The sequence below is a fragment of the Pelophylax lessonae genome (genome assembly GCF_965119305.1).
Source record: "Pelophylax lessonae genome assembly, chromosome: 11".
Classification (NCBI taxonomy): Eukaryota; Metazoa; Chordata; class Amphibia; order Anura; family Ranidae; genus Pelophylax; species Pelophylax lessonae.
Genome location: NC_138778.1, coordinates 121,226,336 through 121,243,291, shown reverse-complemented (window position 1 = coordinate 121,243,291; position 16,956 = coordinate 121,226,336). Strand labels below are relative to the sequence as shown.

The window sequence follows — 16,956 nt, the reverse complement described above, 5'->3', positions numbered from 1 at the left end:
GTGGATGTGGGTGGCTGGCAGGCTGGCATCGGGCTGCTGTGGGTGGGTGTATGACTGTGATACACTCCTGCGAGACTAGTCTCGACTCCAGGCGAGGCTGTCCGTGGCGAGGGAGGCAGCCTAAGAAGGCAGAATGACGTCACGAAAATATCGGCAACATCGGCCAGTTCCTTGTCGATAATTGGTCTATCCCTAATAAATACACACACATGCACACCTATAAATACACCTGCTCACATTCCTTCCCTCTATGATTCCACTTGGGATTAATAAATGGTGTCTGAAAATCTTTTACTTGAAACTCTGCCAAACACAATGCAAGTAATTAAGAGCTCTGCTTTGTGTTTTAGAAACAGATTTTTTTTTTTCTGTTTTCCTTTGCTAATAAGCAAAATGCTCACTGCATGTCAGGACTCGTATCTTGATATCAGTAGGGTATTGCTGCCCCCTACAGGAGTAGGACACTAGGCAGAAAAAAAGTTCTGGCTACACCTATGGGCAGTCCCAGGGGTTATACCCTCTCTTCCTGCTATAGGATGTAAATTTTTTTCTGCCTAGTCAGGAATAAGGACCCAAGTTCCTTGCAGGGATCTCTGGTCCTGGCAAGCTTTTTAGATTCTTTTTTTTTTTTTTTTTAGCTAGTTTTCTCCAGATTGTTCCTGTGAGATCTACAAGCAATTATGCCGGATCTGGGCGATGGGCTGAATGTTGAGATCCAGTGGTCACCCCAGCCGGCCAATGAGCGCGTGCAGGCCCTAGCTCCACACTGGGTCGGCCACGACATAGTCCCACTGGATGGGGACTGGCCCGCGAGTTAAACTTCTCGCCAGGTCGCATACGACCGGTCTGCGGCTGAGTCACATACCTATTTGGCCGACAGCCCCCCCCCACTTCGACGGCGAGGGGTTCTGTCAGGAGTTTGGCGCCCGCCTGTTCCGGTATGGTGAGTAACTGTCGCCCCCCCCCCCCTTTCCTCCTGTCGGGTTTTGGAGTGGACACAGGCCCTGGGAAGGTCTGACCCTCACTTCCCGGGTTCCCCTCTGTCCCATTTCCAACCCCCACCTATTTCCCCCCCCCCCCCCCCCAATCACTACTGGGGATGTTGGGATGTGTTCTGTCTACAGGGGGCTGTATCTGGCTAACAGGCCGCAAATGGGGGCGGGATGTGCTGTCGGCGACGGATGGACGTTTGTGCAGGGGGGTTCCTACCTGCCTTCCCAGGGCCTATCTGCCTTTCACGTGTCTGTCAGCCTGGGGGGGTCCCCTTTACCGCTGCGGGCCGCCATTTTCTTGCAGTCTCCATGTGCTCTGCCTGGCAGCTGCCATCTTGTCTGCCTGGCAGCTGCCATCTTGGTACACCTGGCTCGCATTTCAATGCATAGTATCACTGTGTGGGAGTCCTGGAGGCAGGTATGTGGGTGGAGAACCTCCCTAGACCCGGGCACGTAGCTCTACAGGCTGTCTTTTGAGAGCAAGATCGCTGCTGACACGTGCTGCTGAGACACTCTGGGCCTTCTGGTGCATCTTGCTGTGGGTTGGTGAGCCTTGGGGGGTCTCTCTCTCTCTGCTGGGGGTCTCTAGGCACGCTGCCTGACCACTTGGGGCGCTGTTACAGGTGGGACATTTTTCAAAAAAACCTTATTTTTAAAATTTTGCTAAAGGGTTCCCCTGGTGGAACATGGACCCTGCTGAACATGTGTCCCCACCTGATCCCCTCGGGGTGGCCACAGGGCCCTCAGGTTCCCAGCTGACTATAGATGCACTTTCGGCGGTCCTGGATTAGTTTGTGTCCCGGGTGGAGGTGGTCTTTCAGGGGCAAGGTGCTAGAAAATGCCCTGATAGTGAGGATGACCTTTTCTGCCTCCGCTGCTACGCAAGACAAGGCGCTGGTGGATGCACTGATTGTGTCTGTACATGATACCCTGAAGATGGAGGACGCATCGGCGACTGCGACTGATGCGCTGGTTGCTTTTGTCACTCGCAAACCCTCCAGGGTGACAAAGGTTTTTCCTTTTCCCGCATGCTTTGGTGATCTACTTAAAGAATGGACTTGAAGGCGCTGAATTGTTTCGTACGGATGCAAAAATTCAAGATGGAATCCATTCACGCGGTGGTGGCCTCCCTGCATCAGGGGGATTTTCTGGCCTCCATAGACATCAAAGATGCCTACCTTCACATTCCCATTTACGCAGGAAACCAACGTTTTCTGCGCTTTGCAGTGGGAGAGGACCATTATCAGTTCGTGGTGTTACCCTTTCGTCTTGCCTCTGCTCCCCGGGTCTTCACAAAGGTTTTGGCTCCAGTTCTGGTGCTGTTGCGACAACGGCGATATCTGTCATGGGCTACCTGATCACCATGAAATCTCTAAGAGTTTGGGTGGATTGTGAACCTGCAGACGTCGTCCCTGGTTCCCTCCAGGAGACTGGACTATCTGGGCCTGACTGGATTCATCCTTAGCCAAGGTGTTTCTCCCTTCGGAAAAACTCTACAAACTCCAGACTGCGACTGCTGATGCTGTCCAGCCAATGGTCGTCCCTTCGGACCTGTATGAGAGTTCTGGGACTGATGGTGGCATCCTTCGAGTCGGTACCTTTCGCTCAGTTTCATACGAGGACCCTCCAGAAGGAGATTCTTCTCAAAAGGAACAGGAATCCCGATTCCCTGGACAATCAGATCCGGCTGAGCGAGCGAACCAGGGAGTCCCTGATATGGTGGCTTCGGTCTCCGATGCTTATTCAAGGAAAATCTTTTTTTCCGATCTATTGGACGATTGTCACCACGGATTCCAGTCTATCTGGGTGGGGAGGGGTTCTCGGCAGGTTTTCTGCTCAGGGAATCTGGTCCCTGGAAGAATCCAGGTTACCGATAAATGTATTGGAACTGAGAGCGATCAGGCTTTGCCTGGTTCACTCGACCGAGCATCTTCGGTGTTGTCCTGTGCGCATTCAATCGGACAATGCCACTGCCGTGGCTTATGTCAATCACCAAGGGGGCACCAAAAGTGTCCTTTGATGGGCGGAACGCTTCGTTCCAGCTCTCCCCGCTGTTCACATTCCAGGCGTGGAAAATTCGCAGGCGGATTTCCTCAGCCGACAGACCTTGGATCAAGGCGAATGGTCTCTCCATCCAGAGGTGTTTCACCAGTTGTGCCTTCGTTGGGGCACCCCAGATGTGGATCTGTTGGCGTCCCGGATCAATAGGAAAGTGCAGAGGTTTGTAGCCTGCTCCCGGGATCCTCTGGCAGACGCCACAGACGCGCTGGTGGCCCCATGGGGGCAGTATCAGCTGCTGTATGCCTTTCCTTCTCTCAAGTTGCTACAGAGACTTTGTCGCAGGATAGAGGCGGAAGGAATTCCAGTCATTCTTGTGGCTCCGGACTGGCCTCATCGGGTCTGGTACGCTGACTTGGTCAGGCTAGTTGCAGACGCCCCATGGCGACTTCCTCTCAGGGAGGATCTACTGTCTCAGGGACCAATCTTCCATCCTGCTTTACGGTCTCTGGCTTTGATGGCTTAGCTGTTGAAAGCCAGGTGCTGAAGGACAGAGGATTGCCTGCTTCAGTTAATCCTACCCTTAAAGCGAGGAAAGCGACTTCTAGGAAGATCTCATCATACGTGGAAGTCATATATATTGCGTGGTGTGAGTCCTTTGGGGTTCCTCCACGTTCTTACTCGATGGCTCCAATTTTGGCCTTCCTTCAACGGGGAGTTGGGCAGAAGCTGGCCTTGAGTACTATCAAGGGTCAGGTCTCTGCCTTGGCGATTTTCTTCCAGAGGCCACTGGCCACTCATTCCCTGGTGCGAATTTCATCCAGGGGGTGCGGCTACTGGTACCTCTGGTGCGCCCTCCATTGCCACCCTGGGACCTGAATTTAGTGCTGTCCGTTTTCCAGAAACCTCCCTTTGAAAATTAGGGAAATTCCCCGGTTTACCTTATCCCAGAAGGTGGCCTTCTTGGTGGTTACTACTTCTGCACGCAGGCTGTCAGAATTAGCCACGTTGTCCTGTCGTTCTCCCTATCTTGTGGTTCATAGGGATAAAGTGGTTCTTCGTCCAGATCCGTCCTTCATTTCGAAGGTGGTTTCCAGTTTTCACTTAAATGAAGATATCGTGTTGCCTTCCTTGTGTCCTAAGCCAATCCATCCTAAGGAATTTGCACTGCACACTTTGGATGTGGTTCGGGCAATCGGGGGTGTACCTGGCAACTTCTGACTTTTTTCATCAGTCAGATTCGCTCTTTGTGATCACGGATGGCCTTAGAAGAGGGTTGCCTGCGTCTGCTGCGACTATTTCCAGATGGATCAGGCAGACGGTGGTGCGGGCTTATTTTAAGGGTCAGGTTCCTCCTTTCCCTGTTAAGGCGCTCTCTACTCGGGCACTTAGTGCTTCCTGGGCTTTTTGCCATCAGGCATCTGTACTTCAGGTTTGCAAGGCGGCTACCTGGTCGTCTGTTCATACAATTTACAAAGTTTTACAAGGTTGATGTGCTTGCATCTGCGGATGCCTCTTTTGGCTGCAAGGTTTTGCAGGCTGCTGTTTGAGGGGATGTAGATAGGAGGAGGAGAGCCGCTCAGGCGAGGAAAAGTGCTCAGGTGCAGGTCGGATCCGTCATCCAAAGGTCCAATGATTCAAAGAGAAAGTGACCGGAATTTGAAGAATGAAGTGTTTAATCCCCCACAGGATATAATACAAACAGTGCTTCACATAGACACAGGACTGGTAGACGCGTTTCACGATTCTAAGATCGCTTAGTCATTACCAAAGCCATTGCGGTCACTTTCTCTTTGAATCATTGGACCTTTGCTGTTTGAGGGGACCCTTGGTCTACCTTGGGGGTTCTGTTTGTTTTCAGGTGGGTCTCCGATGAGTCCTATGTTTCCTGGTTGGCTATGTTTTTTAGCTTTGTTGATTGTTTTTTTTTTTTTCTGTTGTCCCACCCCTCAATTTGGGCACTGCTTTGGGACGGCCCTACTGATATCAAGATATGAGTCCTGCGTCTGTCAATTAGCGACAGAGAACTGGATTTTTGACTTACCGTAAAATCCTTTTCTCTTAAGCTCATTGACAGACGCAGTACCCGCCCCTTTTTTTTTTGAGTTGGTGTGGTTTCTCTGACTCTGCTTTGTTACATAACTGACATCCTATAGCAGGAAGAGAGAGGGTATACCCCCTGGGACTGCCCATAGGTGTAACCAGAACTTTTTAGGGGGTAGCAATACCTTACTGATATCAAGATAGGAGTCCTGCGTCTGTCAATAAGCTTAAGAGAAAAGGATTTTACGGTAAGTCAAAAATCTATTTTTTTTTTTTTTTTTGGATAGAGTGGAGAGGAATTGGAACATCTAATAGTTTGTATTGCTGTCTGTGCCCCCAAAAGGGAGATTGACTCTCTATTTGTCCTGTTTGCCATTCTTATTGAAAGTGAAAATAAAAGAAAATCCCACATTTGGGGTTTTCTCCAGAAAAGGAATTCTTCCAATGGGGACACTACTTCTGGTGACCTGGGGGTCCCCAAGGAATTCCCTTCATTTGCAGGGATTTCCTCTCGCTTCCTGTCTAGCTATAGGACAAGAAGTTGAGGTAAATCTCCGCAATGGGATTCAGATGGTGGAAATAAATGTGACAGTTTATAACCCTCCCTTGCTCTATTTAAAATGAAAAGTTTTGCCAATAGCTCTACTTTAATTTTGGGCCCCTGTAGTGAACTGTCCTTCCCATTCATAATTTTGTTGCTGCCTTTGATATAATTGAGGAGTTTTCCTTTCTTTGACATAGAAGTGTGTTGCCTGCTTTTGCTCATATGAATGCAATTCCTTGTTTACAGTTTAGAACATACTGTTCAGAGGTCCTCTTTAAGACCCTATTCACATTGGTGCGATTTGACAGGTCCAAATCGCATGACAAGTCACACCCTATTGTTGGCAAAGGACCTGTTCACATCCATGCAGCACCGATTTTGAAAAGTTCCTACGCTATATATATATATATATATATTTTTTTTTTTGCAATTATAGGCGTGACTTGTATTGACATCTGTGCATGAAGTTGCACAGATGTCAGCCAAATCGTACCTGAAGTCGCCCTGACCTGCAGCTTTGAAATCGTGCGACTTCAAGTAAAGTTGCACAAATTTAAAGTCCAATTCAGTGGGAACAGGGGCTGAGTTCACATTTTCTATATTCATTTCTTTACTAGTGTTTTTTCACCCAGAGAATAAAGTTTCAGCTGTTAGGGGTTTCATTTAAATCTGGTTTGTAAGTTATGCGTTAACGCTGCATGTGGCAATGTAATGGATATTTTGTTTCTTTTCATCTGTTCTTTAGTTTCATTTATAAGAATGTCTGTCTGACTAGTTTTCTTACAATCTAGCAAGGAGGCCCGGCATCCCATCCCACTGCTACTGTAGTGACTGAAAAGCAACAGATGTTGGAGCAGCACCTGCAGGATGTCAGGAAAAAAGTTCAGGTACTGGCAGCTGGAGTTACGCATTATTGTGTCTTGTGTTCTTTGCAATGCTCATTTTCATTTATGCATCTCTTGCCTGACAGGACCTCGAACAGAAAATGAAAGTGGTAGAAAATCTTCAAGATGATTTTGACTTCAATTACAAAACTTTAAAAAGCCAAAGTGGTGAGTTTATTGTGATGTCATCATCATAAGATAGGGGCATCATGTATGTGGACAGTCTTTATTTTTACAATAGCAGCTTCTTAGATTAATTTTATAGTCTACTTTGTGAAAGAAACTGTTTACTGTAAGCAAAGTGCCTGCATAGCTAACATTATTCGGTTTCAATGTTTCTAATTGCTACAGAGTGATGCATTTTGAATGTGATCTGAACCTATATTAGAATTAGGCTTCTTTCACATTAATAGGTTGATATGGTCCGCTTGTCAGTTTTTCAGGCGGACCCTCCTGTCTCCTCTATAGAGTGGTGGGTGTCCTCTGACATGTGTCCATTGCCAAAATCTGATTCTATCTGCTAAAAAACACATCTGTCTGGTAAGCCAGATCGACTGGCAGTTGGGTGTAAACGGACAGGTGGTTCGTTTACATCTGACTGCCCATAGAGGGGAGCAGGCTGTGTAAGTAGAACAGACACAGACCAGCCATCCACCTGCTCAGTAAGGATCAGTGGACAGATTCCGCGCTGAATAGGCAGACTCCAACAGAGTCTGCTCCATGTGGTAGAGGCCTTGAAGTAATGAGGTACTGCACTTGCCTGAGTAAAGTATGCTTTAGATTCAAAAAGATACAATGAGGGGAATTACTTCAGCTTATGGTTACCGGGCTCTCCCACTATTCCCAGGAGCCCAGGACCACATCTGAGGATTTCAGGATGGTGAGCGGGAGGAGACCGAGGAAAATATGTTCCTCAAGCTCCTCTTTAGTGAATTAAGCAGGAAATTGCAATATTTAGTCACTACTGGTTTCAAAGCTGTCATTCTCTGGCTGTTACAGCCAGGGAGGCAGCCAACAAGCACTATCTGTGTTTGCTTAACTGCTATGGAGGGCAGGTAAGACATTGTCTTCATAAAGAGTACCTGTCACCTGCTCAATGCTATTGCATAGTGGTTTATTACTTCCCTTGTGGCAACTATTAAGGTAAATTTAGAAAAAAGAATGTAATTATATTAAAATGTATCAAAAAAAAAAAAATAAGTTCAATGTAACCCTCGTGGCCCTGCACACACCCACAATTATATTCATGCGCACAGGATGTGCACATGTATGTAAACCTTGACTGCACCACTCACGTAAAAGGTATCACTGGGAACGTTTGAGTAAAAACAATAATTCTAGCACCATGGCTCACAGTTAACTCTATACTGATGTGCAGCAAAGGCTTTTAAAGCATCATCCATGTAGATTCTTGGGTACCATCGTTTTTCGCAATCTCACAGAAGCACTCTATTTTAAGGCCCCTTTCACATAGGCATTCCGTCTGTTTTTCATCTATCTATGATGAAAAATGGACAACAATTAATTTCCATGGACACACGGATGATCATTCGTTTACATCCGCTTACATTCAATTCCATCTTTTTAAACAGGACATCCAATGCCCGGATCCATTGAAACTGATGCCTTCCGTTTACATCGGTTTTGATCATGTCCGTTTTTTAGGCAAGAAACATTTTTTTTGTTTATATGATTGTCACTCCTGATTGCTTTCTGCAACAACTAAAAAAAGGATGCAAAAATCAATGTAAACTGAACTGATCTAGTTTGATATAAACTGAACTGAATGGAAAACGGAATTTAAACTGAACTGAAGATGGATGTGCAAACTGATGTTAAATGATATATTCTGAATCCGTTTAAATCATTTTCTTGTGACTGAATGGATGAGGCCGTGTAAAAGGGGCCTTAAACTTGACATGTTTGATATCCATTTACTCGATACAACCCCATCTTTTATATTTTACCAAAAATGGAGTATTGTGTGGGTTTGCATTAAAATTAATTTTAGATTTTTCATGAAAATCTGCATTTGATAAAACAGTTGCGCCAAATATCATGCAACATAAAAAATTCCATCTTCTATCTTTTTTAAATGCTACAGTGCCTCTGCTTTATAAATAAAATGTTCTGGAGGTTTCGGTCTTCTTTTTTTTTTCCTTTTGGGTTCTTTTAGATATGTTGTATTGGGGTAAGGACCGTTTTTCATTCTCAACCATTTTATCGCTGATTTCCATCCCAGGTTTTTAGTTCCCCAGCACCTGCACATGCGTCTTGGAACAGGATTGCAGGTGGTAATGTCTTGTGTTGCTTCTGGAGAAAAATACACATGTGACAATGTTCTTTCCTCTTCATATGGTAGAACCACTCCAAAATGTTACGGAGTATAGAGGATTCCTGGTCGCACTCCTTGTCGTGAACAACCGATTTGATCTTAGGTCTTGGGGCAATAGAAAAGAATGGTGTAATTTTGCTGGTGCAAGGATGGTATTGGCACCCCAATATAAAATACCAAAATATGCTTCAAATAAATTGCACTAAGAGAGAATATATCTTTATGACTAAACTAAAGCACATAATGAAATATCATCTTAGTGTGCGTACAACGTCCTTAATTACAATTGAAAGGTACAGATTTTTCAAAATAAATTGTATTCTTTTTAAAACAAAGGGATGCCCTGACATTCCTTTATGTGGACACAGAACAGCTCCTGTGTTTATAGATTTACCAGATGTGGCTGCAGAAGTGTCATTTCATTAACTGTCTTTGTCCTGGCTTTATAACATTTTTTTTACTATAATCCGCCGCATAAAAAAAAAAGCCTTTTTCTCTTACATCCTCCGACAGTCGCCGCCTCTTCATATCCGTCACTAATGGGGTTATTGACCTTTGCTCTGTAGGAGTAGCTAGGCAACAGAATATATTAATATCAAAGCTTTTAGCATATCCCACCCCCAGGGGGTGGTCCCCTCAGTCAATACCTCCCTGCTTCCTGCACACCAACTCAGTTTCATATGCCTAGCTCAGGAGTATGCAGGCTGTTCCTGTGCTGGGGCTCTTAGTCTCAGCCACTTTTCTCTTTTTTGATTTTATTTGAAGTTTTTTCTCTTTCTTTTACTTAGCTGTTTATTTTCAGCGTTAGTTAGTTCTTCTGATGAAGATGATCGTGCGGCGCTGGGTCTCAGTCTGGCCACCCTGGATCCCAGGGCTCAGGGCCAGGGGCTTCCCAGCCTGCCATCGAGCGTTCAGCTTAGGTTTTGCCCTGGCACATTGAACAACCCATCCCTGTTCACTGCAGGGATGCTATCGGTGAGGTGGCTACCTCACTGGACGCCATTGCGGTTTCGCACCGCAACTCCACTGCGTCATGCTTGCGACACTCCCTGTCCTCAGTACTGCGGTTTGGTCGCTGGAGCAGGCTCCCCACGAAATCCGGACTGGTAAGTGTAACTCTATGTGGGGACCTGTCTATTTGGGTGTCAGTCTGGGACTGTGTGACCCTGCATGTCTGTGTGGCTGCTGTGCTCCCTGTCAGCTCCTGTGTGCACTTGCTGCCTGTGTGTGGGCTGTGAGGGGGGGGGCTCTCCCGCTCTGCTGGGTGTCATATGAAGCAGTTAGATTTTCAGCATGCTGTGCGGCGATCGCTGCGGCGATCCGCCATTTTTCTGGGGCAAAATGTGGTAGCAGGTCCTGTGAGGTACTGCACAGCGTTTTTGGCGCCAAACGCCGCCATTTTGAGCGGCGATCGATCACCACATGTCAGCGCCATGTTCTATTTGCCCAGGGTTTTTTCCTCAGCCGAGCGGCCATGTTTGTGTAGCCTTGCAGAGGCTTCATAGGGGCGGTCAGTCTTGCATCACTTCCTTTTCCTCTGGGACAGCGATCGGTGCAGCAGCCTGTGTGAGCTCTCCAGGTTTTATAGCTCCTTTTTTCCTGTATTCCTTGCCCAGTTTCTTGTCCCTGTGGGGGTCAGTGTGTTCAGTGGGTGCGGTGGGCAGCGCTCGCCGTGATCTTAAAGGGGCAGTACCCTTTATTAATTTTTTTTGCTGGGGCATGGATTCTCAGGATTGCAAGTTTCCTCCCACCCTGGTGGGGGGCCAAGGGGCTACTGCTTCCCCCGAGGGGGCTGATCTGGCCACTATTGTGGCTAACTTAGCTGCTCAGGTGCAGATGCTGGTGGCTAATCGATCCACTAAACGGCCCAGGGTGTCTATTTCCTCTGATTCAGAGGGCGATGGGGCTGCTATGGCTGGAGTGCCCTTCTCAGGGTCTCTCATCCCTGGACCTTGTGGGGTCCGACGGGGAGGCTGAGGTGGAAGGGGTTGATAATTCTCCCCCTGGCTCGTCTGAAGAGCTTGCACTCATGGATGAGTTGGTTGCTTCTATCAAGCAAACACTGCATTTGCAGGAATGAACCATGGCCTCCTGCTTTGATGTCCTCTTATGGGACGCAGAGGAAAGGCAAAACATTGCAGGTTTTTCCTTGCTCTGCGGAATTTCAGCACGCGGTTGATGAGCAATGGCGCAATTTAAAAAAGCCTTTTGCTGTGCCGAGTAGGTTCAAGCTGCGTTATCCCTTTACACCGGCTACTGATGAGCGTTGGTGTGTACCGCCTCAGGTGGAGCACGCGGTGGCGATTTTGAATAAATCAACTGCGATCCCTGCTGAGGATACCCCGGTGTTCCGGGACCCGACGGACAGGAGATTGGAATCTCTGGCCCGTCATGCCTATACGGTTGCTGGTTCTATGCTGAAGCCTATTTTTGCTTCCATTATGGCAGCCCAGGCTATTGCGGATTGGACGCAGGTGCTCAAGCGCACTCTGGTGGCTGACTCTGCCCCGCCGACAACTTTGGCTATGGTGGATCAGATTCATCAGGGTGTCATGTATTTGTGTGATGCGGACTTGGATTTAGTCCCTTTGGCGGTGCGCCTCTCTAGTGTGGCGGTCTTGAACCGTCGCCTGATATGGTTGAAATGTTGGTCGGTTGACCAATCTTCTCGCAAGACTCTGGCAAATTTGCCTTACGCGGGATCTCGCCTTTTTGGCGAATCTTTGGATACTCTGATAAAGGGTATTTCTGGGGGTAAGAGCACTCTCTTGCCCCAATCTCACAAGAATAAGTTTGTTCGTGGTAAGAAGAATGCCTCGTTTAGGCCCTCTCAGGGGTCCTTTCGTGCCTTTCGGTCGCACTGTAAGGGCAAGCCCTTCAAAGGCCAAGGCTCCCAGAAGAAGCCGTGGGCGGGTAAGCAGAAGTCCGGCCAGTCCGGATCCGCTGCCCATAACAATGCGGCCTGAAGGGAAGCCCTCACCCGGTTCTGGGGTGGGGGGACGTTTGCTCGGTTTTCTTCAACCCTGGCTGAACCGCATTCGGGACAGGTGGGTTCAGGAAATCGTTCGATCTGGATACAAGATCGAGTTTCTCTCTCGGCCGGCGGGCAGATTTTTCCCCTCAAACCTTCAGCTGCCTCCGGAGCGCTTGCAGGATCTGCACCTGGCGGTGCGGGACCTGCGGGCCCAGGGAGTGGTGGTTCCGATACCTCATCGGGACAGATTTCGGGGGTTTTATTCCAATCTGTTCACTGTGCCCAGAAAGGAGGGCAAAGTACGTCTGATTCTGGACTTGAAAGCTCTGAACCGCTTTGTGCGGGTTCGCAAGTTTCGCATGGAATCCCTGTGCTCGGTGGTGGCTGCCCTGGTTCCGGGGGAATTCATGGCCTCCATCGACTTGAAGGATGCGTACCTACACATCCCCATTTTCGAGGGTCACCAGAGGTACCTTCGATTTTGCCATCGCGGAGGATCATTATCAATTCGTGGCGTTACCCTTCGGTCTCGCTTCAGCTGCGCGGGTTTTCACCAAGGTGCTTGCGCCGGTTCTGGTCTTATTGAGGGCCCAGGGCATTTCTGTCCTGGGGTATCTGGACGATATCCTGATTCGGTCCGCAACCAGTCAGGGCCTGGTGAACGACCTGTCCATCACGATGCGGACTCTGCAGGAATTCGTCTGGACGATAAATTTTCCAAAATCGACGTTGTGTCCGTCGGTTCGTCTTCCCTACCTGGGAATGATTCTGGACTCTGTTCAGGCGAAGGTCTTCCTGCCGGAAGACAAGCTTCGGACACTTCAGTGCGAAGTCAGGTCCCTCAGGGACAATCAGTGCTCGTCCCTCCGGACGTGTATGAGGTGTCTGGGGTTGATGGTTTCGGCCTTCGAGGCAATCCCCTTCGCCCAGTTTCACACGCGGGAGCTTCAGGCGGAGGTCCTGGCCAAGTGGGACGGGCGTCCGCAATCTCTGGATCTGCGGCTGTCGTTAAGCCATCTCACCCGAAGGGGTCTTTTGTGGTGGCTCCAGTCCCCGGCGGGGTGTCGGGGGGCAAGTCCTTCTGTCCTTTGTCGTGGACGGTGATCACCACGGATGCCAGCCTAATCGGGCTGGGGTGGTGTTCTGGGCTTTCTGTCCGCCCAGGGAACTTGGCCGGAGGAAGAATCCTCCCTTCCGATCAACATTCTGGAATTGCGAGCGATAAATCTCTGTCTTCTGCGTTGGACGGATAGGCTTCAGGGCCGTCCGGTTCGGGTGCAGACGGACAATGCCACAGCGGTGGCCTACATCAACCACCAAGGGGGGCACCAGGAGTGCCCGGGCGGCTCGGGAAGTAGCCGACATTCTGTCTTGGGCCGAGACGCACGTCCCGGCGATCTCTGCAGTTCACATTCCGGGGGTGGAAAACTGGCAGGCGGATTATCTGACCCGCCAGACCCTGGACCAGGGGGAATGGTCCCTTCACCCGGATGTCTTCCGGATGTTGTGCGCGAAGTGGGGGTCCCCAGATGTGTACCTGTTCGCGTCTCGTCTAAACCACAAGGTGGAAAGGTTCGTGGCAAGGACGCGCGATCCTCGGGCAGACGCCTCGGACGCGTTAGTGACGCCCTGGCATCAGTATCGCCTGATGTACGCCTTTCCACCGATTCAGCTGCTGTCCAGGTTCCTTCGCAGGTTGGCCTCGGAACCGAAAACGGTGATTCTGGTGGCACCGGACTGGCCTCGCCGGTCTTGGTACGCAGACCTCGTGAATCTGGCAGTCGACGCTCCGTGGCGTCTGCCTCTTCGAGAAGACCTTCTGTCTCAAGGACCGATATTCCATCCTGCTTTACAGTCGCTGGCTTTAACGGCCTGGCTGTTGAAAGCCAGGTCCTGAAGGATAGGGGTCTCTCCCCAGAGGTCATTCCCACTTTGATCAAGGCCAGGAAGGCCTCTTCAGGGAAGATTTACTACCGTACTTGGAAGGCGTATTTTGCCTGGTGTGAGTCCAGGGGGTATTTTCCTCGCTCATACTCGGTATCAAGAGTGTTGGCTTTCCTTTAAACGGGCGTGGACCAGCGTTTGGCGTTGGCCATGATTAAGGGTCAGATTTCTGCGCTGGCCGTTCTTTCAACGTCCTGTGGCGTCTAACTCTTTGTCCTTCCTGGGGGACCTCGGAAGGGCATGGCGGCGTCGGCTTCTACCATCGCCAAATGGATCAGACAGACCATTGAGCAGGCCTATGCTTTGAGGGGGAAGGTTCCTCCCGTGCCTGTGAAGGCGCACTCTACCAGATCTCTGAGTACGTCTTGGGCCTGTCATCATCGGGCTTCTGTGGCCCAGGTGTGTAAGGCGGCGACTTGGTCGTCCGGTCACCCCATCTCAAAAGTTTACAAAGTGGATGTTCAGGGATCGGCAGATGCTTCTTTTGGCCGTAAAGTTCTTAGTGCGGCGGTGCCTTAGGGTCCCTTGTTTGGGCCCTTGGCTGTTGGGGTGTTTTTACCCCTGGGTTACTTGTTTTTTCCTGGGTTGTTGCTCCTGTTGAGCACGTTTTCCTGTTGCCCAGTTGGTTCTCTTACTTTGGTAAGGTTCCTTTCTCTGATGTGGGTACTGCGTTGCTTTAGACGCGGCTGCTGTTTTTTCCCACCCCTCATGTCTACACTGCTTTGGGACGTCCCCATTAGTGACGGATATGAAGAGGCGGCGACTGTCGGAGGACGTAAGAGAAAACTGAATTTTTGTAAAATCTTACCTGTAAAATTCCTTTCTCTGAGTCCTCCGACAGTCGCCGCCCCCGCCCCTCTTTTGGGGTTTGTTTATGTACTCTACTGCTATTCTACTGAAACTTAGTTGGTGTGCAGGAAGCAGGGAGGTATTGACTGAGGGGACCACCCCCTGGGGATGGGATATGCTAAAAGCTTTGATATTAATATATTCTGTTGCCTAGCTACTCCTACGGAGCAAAGGTTAATAACCCCATTAGTGACGGATATGAAGAGGCGGCGACTGTCGGAGGACTCGGAGAAAGGAATTTTACAGGTAAGATTTTACAAAAATTCTGTTTTTTCAGCAGCAGCACTTCATATTTCTAGCTTCTCAAAAGGGAAACCATAGTAAGAAGCAGAGACTCTGTTCCTGATTTGCTGGTACTGTACTTCCAATGTGGGTAGATCATTTTTGTTTTCTATTCATTACTTAATGGCTAAATGGTTACTGAATTAATTTTAGTTAGCAAATCTTATTGTAGATGAAAAAAAGTTTCATTTAATCACAAACTCTTTTTGAAAAGGCCAGTCTACACAGTGTTGTGGCTGTGTCTTTTTTTTTTTTTCAACCAAACTATGGTCTATAATTTCCTGCTGGCTTTTTATCTCTTCATAATTCCAGGAGTAAATTTGTTCTACCACAGTTTCTAGCTATTTTCACAGCTATGTTCCAGTAATCCATGTCCTTAGTCGTCTTGTGTTCAGCCACCTGTTTGCGGGCTTTATTGTGCATCATCTTTAGAAGACGCTTCCTTCTGGGATGACAGCCATGCAGACCAATTTGATGCAGTGTGCGGCGTATGGTCGAAGCACTGACAAGCTGACCCTCGACCCCCTTCAACCTCTGCAGCAATGCTGCCAGCACGTATACGTCTATTTCCCAAAGACAACCTCTGGATATGACGCTGAGCACTTACACTCAATTTCTTTGGTCGACCATGGCAAGGCCTGTTCTGAGTGGAACCTGTCCTGTTAAACCTCTATATGGTCTTGACCACTGTGCTGCAGCTTAGTTTCAGGGTCTTGGCAATCATCCTATAGCCTAGGCCATCTTTTTGTAGAGCAAAAATTAGTTTTTCTCTATCGTTCATGTTTGTTTCTGCCTAGTTTAGGTGTAGGACCTAGTTTCCGGCTGGGACTTCGATCTTCGCTTGCTTTTTTATTTTAAAGGGAACCTTTGTTAAAATTGTAATCTTTTAGCTAGTCATGTTCCTGAGCGAACTGCAGTCAACAGCCGAACTGGGTTACGGATTGGATATCCGAGATCCCTAAGGTCTCCCACTCCGGCCAGTGACAGTGGACGGGGGCTGGCCTGCGAGTAAAACCTCGCCGGGATGCACACGACCTGGTTTGGTCTGAGTCGCATCGTGCCCCTTTGCCGTCGGCACCCCACTCTGAGTGGAGAGGTAGTCTGTCCGCAGTGGCGCCCACTGGGTTGTCGTTGGTATGGTGAGTAGTGTGTGTGTGTGTGTGTGTATGTCCCCATAGTTTTTGCGGTCTCTGGGCAGACGTGGGCCCCCCTCGTTGGGATGGTCAGACCTCCGGGTTCCCTTCCATTTCGCCCAGCCCCTCTCAGTCATGGTGGTCTTTTTTGCCCCCACCCCTTCCCAGGGTTAGGTAGGGCTCTGAAACGCTTTTTGCGGGTACAGCAGTTTTGAATGGAGTCCATTCGCACGGTAGTGCCGTTCATACACCCAAGGGGACTTTTTGGCCTCTATCGATATCAAGGACCCATATCTGCACATTCCTATTTATGCTGGACACCAGTGTTTTCTTTGCTTCGCTGTAGAAGAGGAACATTTGAAATTTGTAGCGTTACCCTTTGGTCTCGTCTCCGCCCCCAGAGTCTTCACCAATGTGTTGGCTCCGGTATTGACATTACTGTGACAGCGGGGGATTGGAAAGCTGTCTCCAAGTGACCTGGACTCTGAGAGTCCAGACTTTCCATTGATATAATGGAACTGAGCGATTAAAGCTTTGCTTGAGTCACTGTACCAATTGTCTGCAGGATTGTCCAGTTCGGATTCAATCAGACAATGCCACAGCCGTGGTTCACGTCAATCATGAAGGGGGCACCAAGGGTGTCCTGGCGGCCCAGGAGATGGCTGAGATCTTAATTTGGGCAGAAACTTTTGTTCCAGCCCTCTCCGCCGAGGTGTTTCCCTTGTTGTGTGTCTGGTGGATGTGTGTCTGGTGGGGGACACCCGATGTAGACCTGTTTAGTTTCTCAGCTCAACAAGAAGGTACAGCGTTTAGTAGCAAAGTCTGGGGATCCTCTGGCCGATGCCACAGACGCACTGGTGGCTCTTTGGGGTCAGTATCAACTGATCTATGCGTTTCCTCCGCTGAAACTTCTGACTTACCGTAAAATCCTTTTCTCTAAAGTTCATTGACAGACGCAGCACCCTCCCCTCTATTTCT

At 48.9% G+C, this 16,956-nt stretch overlaps 1 protein-coding gene across 1 annotated transcript in view; it reads left to right on the top strand.

Moving 5' to 3' along the window:
* Nucleotides 1-16,956, top strand: part of STAT3 (signal transducer and activator of transcription 3) — a 159,857-nt gene that overhangs the window by 71,544 nt on the left and 71,357 nt on the right. Inside the window, exons 5-6 of the mRNA XM_082271450.1 lie at nucleotides 6,369-6,464; nucleotides 6,548-6,629. Of these exons, the coding sequence (XP_082127576.1) occupies nucleotides 6,369-6,464; nucleotides 6,548-6,629 (178 nt within the window). The remainder of the gene's footprint in view (nucleotides 1-6,368; nucleotides 6,465-6,547; nucleotides 6,630-16,956) is intronic.